The sequence below is a fragment of the Acinonyx jubatus genome, chromosome X (genome assembly GCF_027475565.1).
Source record: "Acinonyx jubatus isolate Ajub_Pintada_27869175 chromosome X, VMU_Ajub_asm_v1.0, whole genome shotgun sequence".
NCBI lineage: Eukaryota > Metazoa > Chordata > Mammalia > Carnivora > Felidae > Acinonyx > Acinonyx jubatus.
The window spans coordinates 25,104,390-25,122,381 of record NC_069389.1 but is presented as its reverse complement, the minus strand read 5'-3'; the positions used below and the strand labels follow the sequence as shown (position 1 = coordinate 25,122,381).

General features: G+C 39.5%; 1 protein-coding gene across 1 annotated transcript in view; it reads right to left on the bottom strand.

Annotated features, from left to right (window-relative positions):
- The window catches only part of IL1RAPL1 (interleukin 1 receptor accessory protein like 1), a 1,339,829-nt gene that overhangs the window by 17,503 nt on the left and 1,304,334 nt on the right, over nucleotides 1-17,992 (bottom strand). The window contains exon 9 of the mRNA XM_053202213.1: nucleotides 12,821-12,964. Coding sequence (XP_053058188.1) covers nucleotides 12,821-12,964 — 144 coding nt within the window. The remainder of the gene's footprint in view (nucleotides 1-12,820; nucleotides 12,965-17,992) is intronic.

Here is a 17,992-nt window from a genome sequence, read left to right as displayed (position 1 = left end):
TTGGAGATATACACTCCATGCTGCCTGGACTCCTCAAGGAATTACTAGAAGCTGTGGGGTCAGCATTTAGCAAGTTTCCTTTGGAATAGTCTTAAACTGTAGTTGCTCACTGTGACTCCACAAAAGACTTTAGAGTCCTTGTAAACTCCTCTGAAAAAGTGGTTTTCAGACTTGAGTATGAATGACTACAATTTGGAGGGCTTGGTAAATATGGATTGCTGGGCCCTACCTTCAGAGTGTTCCATTCAATATTTCTAGAATAAGTCCTGAGAATTTGCATTTATAGCAAGCTCTCAGGTGCTGCTGCTGCTGGTCCAGGGACCACACTTTGAGGAACTCTGCTGTAGGACAGGATATAGACATCCAGAGGGCTCAAAGGTATCAAAGAACTGCAGTCAGCTGACGGTAACTGACCAGAGAACAACAAAAACTAAACATTGCAGCATTGGGTCCATCGTAAATGGGGCTAATACTTACAGGGTATGTACTCTAAACAAAAAAGCTGAAGATCCACACTTCCATCAAAAAGAAAATAGATTCTTGCCTAGAATAATATATATATTAACCATATTAAGCCTAAATAAACCTCAGGAATTGGTACTAAAGCCTCAGTCACTTTTGTATCTTTTTATGTCATCTGGACAAATTTATAGTAGTTAAGCTAATATCTCTCAGGTCAAAAGAAGTTGCTCACATGAAGATAATCTTGGTAGGAAACGTGGCCCAAAAGCCCCTTCCGAATATCTGCATCTTCAAATCCACGGCACACTTGATTGATATCTAATTCCTCTCTTTCCCCAGAGTCGATGCCAGAGCAGTAATGGGCTAAGCATTTATTTACTACCAGAAGCAAACTCCTGATTTGAAAGTTACCAGACTGCAAACGTCGTGCCAGATACCATACTAAATTCAGCAGTGTGTTCTGACTCAAAATCATTTATATTGTAAGGTTTCTTCTGTTTTCCCAATTACCAGACAAATATGAATCTTGGGTAACATGTCTCCGATTTTGTTTAATATCTGTAAGCACATAAACTGGCTAACCTTTATGTGTCTGAGTTTTATGTGATTGGAGAAACTTCGAAAAACTGACATTTTTATAACCATAGGAAGAACAAAATTATGCTAAGGTTTTTAAAGAAAAGGTCTGTGATATTTTCAATTCAACATAAGTTTATAAATAGCTTAAAAATGGTTAATCATAAGAGGGTACTGCAAGAGTATATTTCTTATTCTAAACTTTATCCTTTAAATTTTATTTTCTGTAATTGAAACCTGCGACTGGAATTCTGTTCACTGCAGAGATGGAAAACAGCTGGTGTACGTACTCTTTGCAATAGTTTGCACAAATTCAAATAGAGTCATTGATTTACTCTTCCCCTGACTTTGAAGCGATTCTGATTGCAATATTCAACAAAAAAAAATGAACAACAGGAATGACATCAGCAAAACGGACAAAGAAAACATCCATGCATAAATCCCCTCAGCCATGGTCCAGAGCAAGTCCTGCTCACCCAGGGACCTGGTGGGAGTCACATCTGTCCACACCGTGGTAAAAGGCCCACTGACTAAAGACCCAACTATGCACCCTGAAATAATTATCCAAGCACTGCCCTGCTGAGCAGGATCCTAGAGGCAGGTCCATATGCCCAGGTGCCAAAGAAGAGCCTAGCCCACCCGAGCCCCTGGTAACAAGCCTGCCAAACATGGACCCTGCTGCAGACCCAGCAAGAGCCTCAAAACTGGCTCCAACTTAGCATGGCTGCAACTCTGGAGGTAATCCCACTGGCTTGGGGAACAGATCGGAGAAGGATTTCACCTGCTGAAATCATTCTGTAAAGACTACAACAGGTATTTGTTCCTTCAAATGCACAGACATCAATGCAAGGGTACATAGATCATGAAGAATCAGGAACTAATGAAGTTCCATTAACCAACCCTAAAGAAATGGAGATCTACAATCTGTTTGACAGAGAATTCAAAATAATCATCTTAAAGAAACTGAACTGTCAAAACCTTTCAGGACAGGAGGGAATGGGGTAAAAATAAGTCAGTCAGAGAAAGATAAATACCATATGATTCACTCATATGTGGAAATTAAGAAACAAAACAAATGGACAAAGGGAAAAGAAAAGAGACAGACAACCAAGAAACAGGCTCTTAAGTATAGAGAACAAATTGATGGTTACCAGAGGGGAGGTGGATGGGGGATGGATGAAATAGGCAAAGGGGATTAAGAGTACACATATATAGATATATTTAATTTTTATTTATTTTGGGGGGGGGGGGCAGAGAGGGAGAGAGAGAGAGGGAGACACAGAATCCAAAGCAGGCTCCAGGCTCTGAGTTGTCAGCACAGAGCCCAACGTGGGGCTCGAACTCAGGAACTGCAAAATCATGACCTGAGCCAAAGTTGGACCACTTAACTAACTGAGCCACCCAGGCGTCCTGAGAATACACATATCTTTAAAAAAAAAAAAATTTATGTTTATTTAGTATTGAGGGAGAGAGAGACAGAACCCGAATGGGGGAAGGGGCAGAGAGAGAGGGAGACACAGAATCTGAAGCAGGCTCCAGGCTCTGAGCTGTCAGCACAGAGCCCGATGTGGGGCTGGAACCCACGAACCGCGAGGTTGTGACCTGAGCTGAAGTCCGACGCTTAACCGACTGACCAACTTAGGTTCCCCAGCACAGATTTTAAAAAGACCTTCTTTGTGTTCCTATGCTTTCAGGTTGCACAGCCAAGCCCCTCCCCCTTCTGGACCTAAAGGTGTCACCTGTGTGGGTGGTGCTGGACGGGGGACCCTGCCTCCTGCAGGTGCTCAGCAGGAAATCAACCAGAGGCCTGCAAGCAGCCTGGACTTTCGCAGCCAGGAGGGAGGGAAGGGCCCTCATAGGACACGGAGGGCCCGGGTCAGCAGGGACGCCCCGCTCCTCCAGCAGTGAGATCATGACCTCAGCTGAAGTCGGATGCTCAACCAACTGAGCCACCCAGGCGCCCCGAGACTACACATATCTTGATGAGCACTGAGCAATACGTGGAACTATGGAATCAGTATATTGTACACCTGACACTAATATAACACTGTATGTTAGCTACACTGGAATTAAAATAAAATTAAAAATAACAACTATAGCTACAATAATGTATGAATGGATACACGATATAAAAAGATGTAAACTATGACAACAACGGCATAAATAGGAAAGCAAAAGTATAGACTTTTTTAAAAAGTTTATTTATTTATTTTGAGAGACAGAGAGAGAGAGAGAGAGAGAGAGAAAGAGAGTGAGAGAGTGGGGGAAGGGTAGAGAGACGGGAAGAGAGAGAATCCCAAGCAGGCTCAGTGCTGTCAGAGCAGAGTCCAATGCAAGGCTTGAACTCATGACTGTGAGATCATGACTTGAGCCAAAACCGAGTCTGATGCTTGTTTAACTGACTGAGCTACCCAAGTGGCCCAACTGTAAACTTTTTGTATGCAATTGAAGGTAAGTTGTCATCAATCTAAAATAGTCTGTTAGCAGCGCCTGGGTGGCTCAGTTGGTTAAGTGTCTGACTTTGGCTCAGGTCATGATCTTGCACTTCATGAGTTCAAGCCCTGTGTCGGGCTCTGTGCTGACAGTTTGGAGCCTGGAGCCTGCTTCAGATTCTACATCTCCCTCTTTCTCTTCCCCTTCCCTGCTCATGTTCTGTCTCTCTTTCTCAAATAAATAAATAAATAAACAAACAAACATTAAAAATTAATTAATTAATTAATTAAACAGTCTGTTATATCTATTAGATGTTTCATGTAAACTCATGGTATCCACAAAGAAGAAACCTACAGCAGCTACACAGAAGTTAAAGAGAAAGGAATTAAAGCATATGAGTTAAAAAAAAAATCACAACAGAAGGCAGCAAGAGAGGAAGAAGAAAAAGGAACAACAACAAAAAACAAACAGAAAATAACTAACAAAGTGGCAATAGTAAATCCTTACCTATCAATAATCAATGTAAATGAAAATGGACTAAACTCTCCAATCAAACAACAAAGAGTGGCTGAAGAGATAAAAAAAATAAGACCCAACAATATGGTGCTTCCAAGACTCACTTTATCTTTAAAGGCACACATAAGCTGAAAGTGGAGGAATAGAAAGAGATATTCCTGGAAATAGTAACTAAATATAGGAGTAGCTATATTTATACCAGATAAAATAGATTTACAATGAAAATAGTCACAAGGGATAAAGGTCACTCTACTATATTGTGATAAAGGGGTCAGTTCTTCAAGAGGATGTAACAACTGTAAATGTATATGTACCCAATATCGGAGTACCTAGATATTTCATGTAAATATTAATTGAACCGAACAGCAATACAATAATATTAGCAGATTTCAATAGCTCATTTTTCAATATTGGATAGATCATTGAGATAAAAATTAATAAGGAAACAGTAGATTTGAAGAACACTATAGACCAAATGGACCTAACAGATATATAAAGAACATCCAGCCAAGAGTAGCAAAACACGCATTCTTCCCAAGCATGAATGAATATTCTTGAGGATAGATCATATGTTGGGCCACAAAATCATATCAGGTATCTTTTCTGACCACAATGATATGTGACTAGAAATTAATAACAGGAGAATATGGAAAATTCACAAATATGTGGATATTACATATCACACTCTCGAATAAGTGATGGGTTAAAGAAGAAAGCAAAAGGGAAATCAGAAAATATCTTGAGACAAACAAAAATGGAAACACAACATAACAAAATTATGAGATGAATCAAAGCAGTTGTAAGAGGAAAATTTACAGTGATAAATGCCTGCATCTGGGAGAAAAGAATGATCTCAAATATACACTCTAACTTCATACCACAAGGAATTAGAAAAAAAAAAACAACAATCTGAGCCCAAAGTTAGTACAAGACAGAAATAATAAAGATAGAGCAGAAATAAATAAAATACAGAATAAAGAGACAATAGAAAAAAATCAATGAAATGAAAAGTTGGGTTTCTGAAAAGACAAACAATATTGACAATCTTAAGCTAGAGTAACCAAGAAAAAAAAGATAAACTAAATAAATACAATTATAAATGAGAGAGGAGACATAATAATTGGGACCAAAGAAATACAAAGGATGATTGGATAACCAAGAAGAAATAGATAAATTCCCAGAAACATACAACCTCCCAAGACTGAACTTTGAAGAAATGGAAAATCTGAACAGACCAATAACTAAGGAGATTGGAGGAATAATAAAAAACCTGTCAACAAAGACAAGCTTAAGACCAAATGGTTTCACTGGTGAATTCTACCAGATACTTAAGGAAGAATTAATGCCAATCCTTCTCAAATTCTTCCAAAGTGTTGAAGAGGAGGGAAAATTCCTAAATTCATTTTATAAGGCAATATTACCTTGATACCAAAGCCAGATAAGAATACTACAAGAAAACTACAAGCCAATATTTCTGATGAATATAGATATAAAAATTCTCAACAAAATACTAGCAAATCAAATTAGGCAGCACGTCAAAAGGATAATACAACATGGTCAAATGGGATTTATTCCTGGGATACAAGGATAGATCAATATATGCAGATAAATAAACATGATATTCCACATTAATAGGATGATGGATACAAAATTAATGATCCTATCAATAGATTCAGAAAAAGGTTGACAAAAAATTTATAATTTCATTGTAAAAGCTTTCAGCAAATTGAGTATAGAAGGACCATATCTCAACACAATAAAGACCATATATGACAAACACACAGCTAAGATCATATTCAATGGAGAGAAGGTAAAGGCTTTCTCTCTAAACTCAAGAACAAGGTAAGGATGTTCACTCTCACCACTCTTATTCAATATAGTACTAGAAGTCCTAGCTAGAGTAATTAAGCAAAGAAATAAAAGGCACCTAAATAGGAAAGAAAGAAGTAAAATTTTCTCTTTGCAAATGTTCTGACTTTACATATAATAAGACCTAAAGACTTCACCAAAAATCTGTTAGATCTAGTAAACAAACACAGCAAAATTTTAGGATACAAAGTCAACATATAAAAATCTGTTATATTTTTATATTATAACAACAAGTTATCTGGAAAAAAAAGAAAGAAAATAATTCCATTTACAGTAGCATCAAAAATAGTAAAATAGTGAGGAATAGATTCAACCAAACAGTAAAGATCTATACATTGAAAACTATACGGGGAGCCTAGGTGGCTCAGTCGGTTGAGCATCCGACTTTGGCTCAGGTCATGATGTCATGGTTTGTGAGATGGAGCCCCACGTCTGGCTCTGTGCTGACAGCTCAGAGTCTGGAGCCTGCTTTGGATTCTGTGTCTCTCTCTCTTTCTGCCCCTCCCCCACTCACATTCTCCCCCCCCTCTCAAAAATAAAAATAAACATCAAAAAATTAAAAAAAAACTATGACATTAATGAAAGAAACTGAAGACACAAATGAAAAGACATCCCATGTTCATGGATCAGAATAATTAATATTGTTTACATGTCTATACTATCCAAAGCCATCTATAGATTCAATATAATCCCTATCAAAATTCCAACGACATTTTTCAGAGATAGAGGAGAAACCATTTAAAAATTCATATGGAATTTAAAAAGGCCCCGAATAGCCAAAGTAATGTTGCGAGAGAAGAGCCCAGCAGGAGTCATCATACTTTCTGATTACAAACCATACTGCAAATTTATAGTAAGAAAAACAGTATGGTACTAGTATGAAAACAGACACATAGACCATTAGAACAAAATAAGGGTCCAGAAATAGACCCATGCATATTACAGAAAACTAGTATTTGACAAGGGGGTCAAGAATACTCATTGGAGAGGGGCACGTGGGTGGCTCAGTCGGTTGAGCGTCCAACTTCAGCTCAGGTCATGATCTCACAGTCCATGAGTTTGAGCCCCACGTCAGGCTCTGTGCTGACAGCTCAGAGCCTGGAGACTGCTTTGGATTCTGTGTTTCCCTCTCTCTCTGCCCCTCCCCTGCTCATGCTCTGTCTCTCTCGTCTCAAAAATAAATAAAAACATTAAAAAAATGTAAAAGAATACTCATTGGAGAAAAGATAATCTTTTTAATAACCTATAGTAGGAAAATTGGATATCCACATCAGAAAGAATAAGTTGGACCCCTGTCTTATACCATCCACAAATTGTAACATGAAATGGATTTAAGACTTAAATGTGAGAACTGAAATCATAACACTCCTAAAATAAAATATAGAAAACGTCTTTGACACTGGCCTTGGCAATGATTTTTTGGATATGATACAAGAAGCACAAGTAACAAAAGTAAAAACAAACAAAAAAAGCTACCTCAAACATAAAAGCTTTGGCACAGCAAGCAAAACAATCAAGAAAATGAAGAAGCAACTTATGGAATGGGATAAAACACCTGCAAACCATATATCAGATAAGGGGAGGGTTAGTATTCAAAATATATAAGGAATTCATACAACTTAATGTCAAAAATATTAATAATCAAATTAAAAATGGGCAGAAGATCCAAATAGATATTTTTCCAAAGACTTACAAATGGCCAATAGGTACATGAAAAGGTGCTCAACATCACTACTCATCACAGAAATGCAAATCAAAACCACAGTGACATCTCACTTCGCACCTGTAGGGATGGCTATCATCAAAGAGACAAGAGATAACAAATGCTGGCAAGGATGTAGAAGAAAAGGAACCCTTGTACACTGCTGGTGAGGGTATAATTGGAAAACAGGAGGAGGTTTCCCCAAAAAATTAGAAATAGGACTACCATATGATCCAACAATTACATTTCTGTGTATATGTATGAAGGAAATAAAATCACTATCTCAAAAAGATATTTGTATGCTAATGTTCATTGAAGCATTATTCACAATAGCTAAGACATGAAAACAACGTGAGGGCTCCTCAATGTATGAATGGATAAAGAAAATGTGGTCAATATATACAATGGAATACTACTCAGCCGTAAAAATGAAGGAAATCTTGCCATTTGCAACAACTTAGACTTTGAAGGCATGGTGCTAACTGAAATGAGTCAAAGAAAGACAAATACTGTAGGGTTGGGGGCTAGGAGGAAGGGGGTGATGTTGGTCAAGGGGTATATATTTCCAGCTATAAGTAATTCTGGGGATACAATATACAGAATGGTGAATATGGTTAACAATACTATATTTTATATACTCGAAAGTTGCCGAGAGATTAGGCCTTAAATGTCACTACAAAAAACAGCAGTTATATGAAGTGATACGTGAGTTAACTAACCTTACTGTAGTAATCATTTCACAAAGTATACATCTCTCTCTCTCTCTCTCTCTCTCTATATATATATATACACACACACACACACACACACACACAATATATATATCACATTGTATACCTTAAACTTATATAATTTCTTTTTTTAACGTTAATCCTGCCACTGATATATTGTCATATTTGCCTCGGGGAAAACTTTCTTGTAAGGTCTTTTGGAATAGACACACACACTCAGACACACATGACAGCCAGTTGAAACGTCTTCGCGTTTACAGGATGGCTTACATATCTGTTTGTTAATAAATGAATATGCAACAGAATTTATCTAAAGTTTCTTTCATTATGGAATGGAATCAAGTCAGTGGGAGAGTAGTTGCCCTTCTACCCCTAACCATTGTAGATACCTCATTTATCTGAAAAGATCTTAGAATTATGCATTACTGCATAGTCTTGGGTCAGTTCTCAACAGTTTTGTTTTTCCAAAGACCAGCATCTCATTCTAGCTGAAACTATGCATGGTCAGACTCCACAGAGGGGGTGACCCTACAAATATAATCTGGGTCACCCTGTGCTCGTACAGTTGTTTTCTGAGCTAAAAAGCCTAGACTTGCTCTGGCAGGCACCATACAGGTACATTTGTTTGTTTTTTCTTTTGGTTTGGTTCACAAAGAATCACAGTAAATTTGTACTTAAAAAGAGAAGTCTGGCTGAGTGTGGAGGATAAAACGGAAGGGTAGAGAATTAAGACCAAGAAGCTAGTGTAGGAGGCTTGGACAAGGAGCTACAATTAAGAGTAAGGAATCAGTCTATTTTCAAGAGGTACAATGGTACAATTAACTGATGATGAAACAAGAGAACGGGGAGAAGGACATTTAGAGGCTATTAGTGCATAAGTGCAATTGAAGATAGGGCTGTAAAGACGATCCATAAAAGTGGGTATTGTATAATGAGAAGTGCTAAGAGCTGAATCCAGAGGAAACAATAAAATGTAAAGTTACGCAGAGGGGGACAAGAGTGAGGTGAACAAATCGAGAGAAAAGCATCTCGAATCTTTTATTTATTTTTCAGAGAGACAGAGAGACAGAGCGTGAGTTGGGGAGGGGCAGAGAGAGAGGGAGACACAGAATCCAAAGCTGGCTCCAGGCTCCGAGCTGTCAGCACAAAGCCTGTCCCGGGGCTCGATCTCACGAACCATGAGATCATGACCTGAGCCAAAGTTGGATGCTCAACCGACTGAGCCACCCAGGTGCCCCACATCAATATATTCTATCCTGGAAAAATAGAATCATTCTGATACAGAAATGATAGAGTCAAGTAATACCTATTGTAATGACCTGAAAGGAACTGCATGGATGTGTACCTGACACCAAATACTTCCTTTCCCAGTCTGACACAGTGGCTGAAATAGTTCGAATTTGGAGTTATTTGGACCTGGGCTTAAATTCTGTCTTTCTGGGGGTGCCTGGCTGGCTCATTCAGTAGAGCATGCGACTCTTGATCTCTTGGTTTTGAGTTCGAGCCCCACATTGGGTGTAGAGATTACTTAAAAATAAAATCTTAAAAAAAATTCAGGAGCACCTGGGTGGCTCAGTTGGTTAAGCGTCTGACTCTTGATTTTGGCACAGGTAATCTCATGGTTCACGTGATGGAGCCCCACGTGAGGCTCTGCGCTGACAGCATGGAGCCTGCCTGGGATTCTCTCCCCCTCTCTCTCTGTCCCTCCACCCTAAAATAAATAAACATTTTTAAAAATTAAAAAATCAAAATTAAAAATTCTGTCTTTCTAATTGTGTGATTTTCTGAGTGCCAACAAAGCAGCCAACACAGCACTTGCTATTTAATAAATATTCAACAAATGGTCAACAAATTTATCATTATCGTATCACCAGAGTAAGCCATCTAAACTTGTCCTCTTCTTCTTCATACTCCCTGCTTTTCCTTACATCCAAGAGTATTTTATGTATTCCCCTTTTAAGGGAGGTAATGTGGTGTCCAAGGATAAAGAAGGCATCACTAAACTTTAGACTTTTGAAATACATTTTTTTAAGCCAAGTCAAGAATATGAAAAGCCTGGGGTCTCTTCTTAACAGCTATCTTTTCTTCGGAAGAAGAAAGGACTGTAGGAGAGCTATGAAGAATGGGCACTTGATGATGTTAGAGAAATTTTCCACCAAGGGAAGAGTGTGTGTAGAAAGATCTAAGGGAGGGTGCCTGAGTGGCTCATTCGGTTAAGCGTCCAAGTCTTGATTTCGGCTCAGGTCATGATCCCATGGTTTGTGGGATCGAGCCCCATGTGGGACTCTGTGCTGACAGTGCAGAGCCTGCTTGAGGTACTCTCTCTGTCTCTGCCTCTCCCTTACTCGTGCTCTCGGTCTTTCTCAAAATAAAGAAATAAACATTAAAAAAAGAAAGATCTAAGGGGATGTGACTAAGGTTTCGAGGCATCTAAACTATCCAGAATCTTTGACCATTCAGAACATGACAAATAGAAACTGCATTGGAAATTTACAGCTTGGGGGAAATCCTTCATCTCATTCAGAACAGAAACTAAACATATTTAAAACAGGGTTAATGATTAAGTAAAACGTTCAGATCATCTGCTTTTTCAAATATCTACTATGCTGACTGTACAAACAACATCAGATCTTTAGGTTACACTGAACATACTAAATTTTTATTTTTTTAATGTTTATTCATTTAAAAAAATTTTTTTTGATGTTTATTTATTTTGGAGAGAGACAAAGACAGAATCCCAGTGGGTTGAGGCAGAGAGAAGGAGGCACAGAATCTGAAGCAGGCTCCAGGCTCCAAGCTGTCAGCACAGAGCCCCACGCGGGGCTCGAATTCACTAGCTGTGAGATCATGACCTGAGCCAAAGTCGGACACTCAACCGACTGAGCCACCCAGGTGCCCCATAATGTTTACTCATTTTTTGAGAGAAAGAGAGAGAAGGAGCGCACACAAGCAGGGGAGGGGCACAGAGAAGGAGAGACAGAATCCCAAGCAGGCTGTGCACCAACGTAGCGGAATCCAATGCATGGCTCGAACTCACGAACCGTGTGATCATGACCTGAGTCAAGCTCAAGTGTTGGACACTTAACCCACTGCACCACCCAGGCACCCGGAACATACTACATTTTTAAAAGGCAAAAAATATTAGGGACTCACTGTTCAAGAAAAGAAAGGCTTTGGGTATCGACCTATTTTCAAATCCCATCTTGGCCACTTATAGCAATACTTGTGTTATCTTCATCAGTATGTTATTTAACCCCTGGGAACCTTAGTTGCCTTTTCAGCAACATGGAGATTACAATACTGACCTCAGAGGTTTTTGAGTCTTAGCAAGAATGACTTAAGAACGCCTAGCACTTTGCTTGATACTCATTCAACAACAGCTGTGACACTGACAATTTTCTCATATCCCTTTGAAGTAGTAGCCAAAAGATTTAATAACTTGCATACGAAGGCGAGAAAGGCAGAAACCAAGAGGCAAATCAACAGTTACGAATTTAAAAAACCCAGTCGTGCTGCGGCACAGACTTCACCCCATGGAGAGGGAAGAAGGTAAAATAGAGACTGAACAAACTTCCTCTTCCCAAGTCTGACAATCCACAATTCTACCTGTGGATTTATTCTAGAGGATTCTGGAAAGGTCCCTTCATTTTCCTTTGTGCCACTCGGGGCAAAATTGACAGTGAAAAAAAGTCGATAAATATGAGCAAGAAACCGTGGCCATCTGCCCTGTGTATGGCAGTTTGCATATGCTTCCTCTACTGCAAATTTACCTCATGTGTGAATCATTTTCAAGTGACAAAAACGAAAGAAATCTTCAGTCCTCTAATGGGTGGTTTATGGACCTCCATGTGAAGGACCCCAAATTCCTCTTAGAGGGCACACGGAATTCACGACTGGCCAGAAGGGGTAAATAATAATTACGCTTTCTATGTAAACAACATTTACTTGTCCAATTTGAGTAAAACTGGTAGAAAACAATGTGCTTGCGCACATTATTATCTGTTGGTCCACACTTGGGAGAAAAATCAGTCTGTCTAAATATAGCTACACAAACAGGACTGGAAAGACTGCTATGCATTCTAAACTGTTCAACACAGCTTATTACAACTGGTCAGTCTAAATAAGGAACAAATTGAGATGCCGTTCAAACCACTGGGCTAGGGAACACAATTCAAAGAGGCACTCCTTGCCTGTAGGAAAGCAAAGCTGGCCTTTCAGGGCTGATTACAAGGTGAGAGAAGACGAACACGGGTAGCGTGGCAATCAGCGTCTGTCATTTGCAAGTGCTATTTGGAATAGGATTCTAAAAAGGGTAGGTGTTGCTTTACCATTTGCAGAGGAAATTGCCTATTGGCTCCAAAGCATCACACGTAGAGTTCCACGTGAAAGATGAATTTACAAACAAGCCTGAAAGATGAGAAGAACTGCTGCCAGGGGCTTTGCGGTAACTTTTCTTGCCTCTCAATACAACAAAGGCAGGAAACAAAGAAGCACATCCGGGGAGAACATCAGAAGAGGGAACTCATCTTACCTCCATCCAGCTCCTCGGCCCCAAAATGATTCCTGTAGAAGAGCATGATTTCTATCTTGTAACACTTGTAGATGGTCACCAGACAAACAAGCAGCAAAAGGATAGCACCAAGCCCTCCAGCAAGTTCAACTGTGTACATCAACTCTGGGGACAACAACAACAACAACAAATCACCAAAGGGAATTATACCACGTTCACATTCCAAGCCACAAACTCAAGTTGATTTCACGGTTCTGTGGATGAGACCAGATGTAGGTGACGGATTAACACAACCCCTTCCCCTTCTGCATGAAAATGGGACCTTTCTAGGTCTGTTTCCTTGGTAACCAGATAAGGTGGTCTGTGGTAACTGTGTTGCTAAGCGACATCGTTTATGGTAAAAATGGGAGACGGCATTGGACGGAAAGAAACTAGAAATACCGGTTTGGAAACGATAATCTTGGGCTTGCCTGAGTACAGTAACACATATAAGCATATCCCTTGGGGGAACCCCGCAAATTATGCTTGTGGGGTTGATCAAAGAAATATCGGTTCCTGTGGATATGAAGCGCTTAAGTCAGGAAGGCTCCCGAACTCACCCAATGTGAATCTTGACCTTTCTCACCTGTGCTATCACCTAGGGGTTGGGGCTGAGGGGACGTAAGGGTTCCAACAACGCAGTTCCCGAAGGGCAGTGTGGCCTATGACATAGAGGGGTGGGTGGACCACCTGAGGAATACTGCCTGCCGCCTCCTGAATAGTCGTGCCAGTGTGGCCTGCCACAGTATTGGCGGCTGAATACTTGGGCTCAGAGAGCCGGCCCCCTCGTGGATGTCACACCAGACTATGTCGGTAGTATTTTCCTTTCACTAAGCCATTTAGAGAATTTTCTTTTCTTCTCTTTCCCCTTTTACTAGGCAGTTTGCTACATTCTACCCAAAAGAGGGATTCTCTTGCCACGTACATGTTCTCTTTTTCCTCTTGAATATCCATATTACATTAACAATTATCAGGCATTTCTGGGGATAGAATATTCACTTCTTTTCTTCCCCGTTAGAGCCCATACACATTGTAACAAAACGAAGGCTACCGGCTTTTAAACATTAAGCCAGAATGCACAGACTATGAAGTTCACTTGACGTGCCTACGTATGCCTGCCGTCTTGATCAACACGGTACACACGTTACTGATGGGGAGCCATGGTTCACTATTGTCGATGACTACGTTGAAAAGTGCTGGTTTCCTTAATTACCATTAGATATGAAAATTCCTGAAATGATGGCTCTAAAGTAATGGTATTTTTGATGCTTTACTTTAAAATTCATCGATGGGTTACCTAATTTCAGAGCAGAGGAAATGTAGGCTTACAGTGAAAACCTTAAAATAATCTATGGCTTGAGTAACAACTACTCTTGTGTTACAAGATCACTCCTGAGATCTCAAAAAGGGGGTGAAATAATCAGGAGTACAGGGCCCTATCAGGGATAAATAACTTGAAAACACGGACATCATTTTCTCACCAGAACATTTTGTGTTTGTGCACGTGTGTGCACGTGTGTTTGCGTGTGATGTGACTTTTCCTGGGATAATTACAGAACTCAGCCATATTTTTCATTATGTAGTCCTTCATTTTCAATTCAACAGTTTAATCAGAAAACATATATAACTGCTGTTTAATCAAGTGTATTCTGATGCTCGTTATTAAAATTAAATGGAAAATAGAAGACAACCTTATTAGAAGTGATTGGACTTTATGAATTTAAGGAAGAAAAAGAAAACGAGTTATTAAATCTTTCAGAGTCTAAATGAATATGAAAAGGGAAATGCCAAAACGAGCCTCCTGGAAATTTTTATATTTTGTACTTATAAATATCAGACACCTTTACATGCTGAATCTTGTGAGGACCTACACAAGATACTACTACAAAAGTACCAGGAATGAAATACAAAAAGCTCCTCAGGATGTTGTCCCATCCCTGTGCGAACAGAAAGGATAAGTGGGTAGGTAATTCCGTGGGACGCATTGGGCCTGGTTCTCTCAGTATATGAGTTAACTCCACCATATACACAGAAACCTGCAGAAAACTAACTTATGCCCACAGGCTAATTTGTATACCAAAATCATCTGATTTAAATTGTACTGGATACGATGGAAGAGATACACATTTGAACTGTGGTTTCTTTTCCGATTCACTCTGTTTTCTATTTTAACGCATTAGACACAATTTATCACTCTAAAATGCTTGCACGAGAAAAGACAGGGGAAAATAACGGAGAACGCTTAACTTGCACTCTCAAACGGTGCTGATGGCAAAGCCCAATGGTACCACTATATTAGAAAATTTGGGGTGGTTTCTAATAAAGTTAGCTTAGGAATCTACCCTATGACTAGCAAGTGCACTCCTATGTATTCACCCACGGAAATATAAGCAGATATCCACAAGAAGACTTGTTCAAGAGTGTTCAGAGCAATCTTATTCATGGTGGCCGTGACTGAAAACGACCCAAAGGGTGATTAACAGGAGACATTGAACAGACTGCTGTCCCTCCATATGACAGAATACACTCAGCAGTAAAAAGAATAAACTACAGACACATGCAACAAGAGTGAATCTCACAAAATTATGTTAGGTGAAGGAAGCCAGACACAAAGTAGTATCTTCTGTATAATTCTGTCTAAATGAAGTACAAGAGCAGGCCAAAATAAACCACCGTGGTAGAAATCACAAAATGGATGCTTTGTGGATAAGTGATGGGAAAATGTATTGGAAGGGGGCAACGGGAAACTTTCTGGGGTAGACGAAACATTCTGAAACATTCTGTAGCTCTTTTGAGGTATGGATATACCAGCATATAATTGTCAGAATGCAATGAACGGAACACCTACCATCCATGCACTTCACCTTACGTTAATCACACTTCCATTCTTCACAACTTTGATATTTTGAAAAAAAATAGTCATTATAAATTCTTTTTTTAAAAAAATTTTTTTTTCAACGTTTATTTATTTTGGGGACAGAGAGAGACAGAGCATGAACAGGGGAGGGGCAGAGAGAGGGAGACACAGAATCGGAAACAGGCTCCAGGCTCTGAGCCATCAGCCCAGAGCCCGACGCGGAGCTCGAACTCCCGGACCGCGAGATCGTGACCTGGCTGAAGTCGGACGCTTAACCGACTGCGCCACCCAGGCGCCCCTCATTATAAATTCTAACTCAAGGCTTAGGTGGGGAGAAGCTGTAAAAGAAAGCTGGAGTCAGGACAGCTGCTTTGGCAGGTATCCGCCCAGGTCAGGAATGGTTCTATGTTGGCTCCAAGCGCACTTGTGGATTCTAGAGACATGGCACCAGGCCTGGGCAACTGGCATGCTTCACCCCATATCTAGTCGAACACCTTTCAAAACAATCCAAAACTGTGCCTGAAACAGAATCTTATTACTCTAATAAGCGGAATTCTCATTTTCTTTGGATGGTATTTATGAGACTGGTCTTTACACACTTCTTTAAGACCTTTAACACTGAATATGCAAAATTAGAGAAAAATTATATGAAAGTAAGTCCTTCCTATTTTTAGAGAAGTCACTGCCGAAATGTGAATTATTCCCATTGCTAGAAGTCTAGGGCCAGTCAAATAATTATATACACTACCTCAAATATACTATTTCATAGGCCAATCAATAGTATTGTCTGAAATGTAATGAGAAAAAGCCAGCGGGGTTGATGGTGCTTAGCAATTACAGAAATGGTCTACTGTCACATGAATGTATACTTTAAGTTACAAACATATGGGAAGTTATATATACCTAGAGTATGAGCAATAAGCAAGAATAAGCCTTCTGAGCCAGAGGATAGTCATTTACTAATAATAGGGACACCAAAACCAGGTCCAAAGACACGGCATTTTCAAGGAGCGAATTTGTCCTGGGATCCGGAGAGTATCTCAAATTTCCTTCAGATACTTCTGTAGTATTACATTCAGAAGCATGGTGTTCTTACAATGTCCTCGGAAGTCAGAGAAGAAATGGGTCTTTCGCCACGGTGCACACAACGGTGCCTGTTCCTCGGTTACTACATTGTTTTTATGCAAGAGTAACTTACGTGCCCTTCATAGTATAAATGGGAGAGGTTAAAAAATTTTCATTTAAGTTTTTCACACTGGTTTATATGCCCTGTGTAAACTCTCCCCCAGCCAAAAGGGTGTATTAGATTTAGTTTCCACATTCTTTTGCTCCAAGCTGGACGCATTCATTAATATGAGTGCCACCCATTATGGCTTATCCATTGGGTGAAGACAAAATTACTAGGGGTTAAATCCTGTTACAGTTAAAAGAAATGATTTTGGGCCCACTGCTGTATTGTATCCTTACATTGCAATGTGAAAGGTGTTGCCCCAGCAAATGTCATTTTCCCTTTGAAATGGGATCTGCTTTTCAGCTCCAGTTCAAGTTGCCTGGAGTGGCAGCATTTAAAAAATAAAAAGATTCCATTTCAGCACAATTCAACATCAGAAGATGGAAAGAGAAAGTGCAGACCTTTTAAGAATCTGTTTAGCCTTTGTGTTATTTTGTTAAAATGATAGACTCTGCCCCCCTTTAAGGGATTGAGACTGAATATTGAAAATTGTAAAGCAAAATTGCTCAGCAAAACCTAAGGGAAACTGGCATTTGGTTAAACACAACAAATGAACAAGTGCCAAAGAGTTACGTTTAAGGGCACCAGCAGTCATTTAGTTACAGGCAATTAACAATAGTCTTTGGAAAGCTCCAGTTTGGGCAAGGGGAAAACACATTGATTATTGCTGCAGTAGTAGACTGCTTTCGGAATAAATTGCTTCAATTTAAAACTAGATTTGCTACAAGCATTTTGAGCAATGACTACAATTTTTTCTTATCAAGACAGTTGGACCAAGCAACCCTTTAAAAGAAACAGCTAATTAAAATAAAGCGCATGCCATCTCTTAGTACATTGGATTACACTGCAAATAATAAATGCATTTGGTTTACACTAATCTTGCTGCAATTACCTAGTGCAGTTTGGGATCCTATTTTTTTCTACTGGCCAGTACCTGGTATTGTTGTTGGCAAACTTTTTCTGCTAGGTATCTTTGAAGAGGTAAAGATGTTAACAAAGTAAATCCAAGTTTTTAGGTATTTTTGAACTCCTCACTTGGATTTTCATTTTGTTTCTCTATATGTAT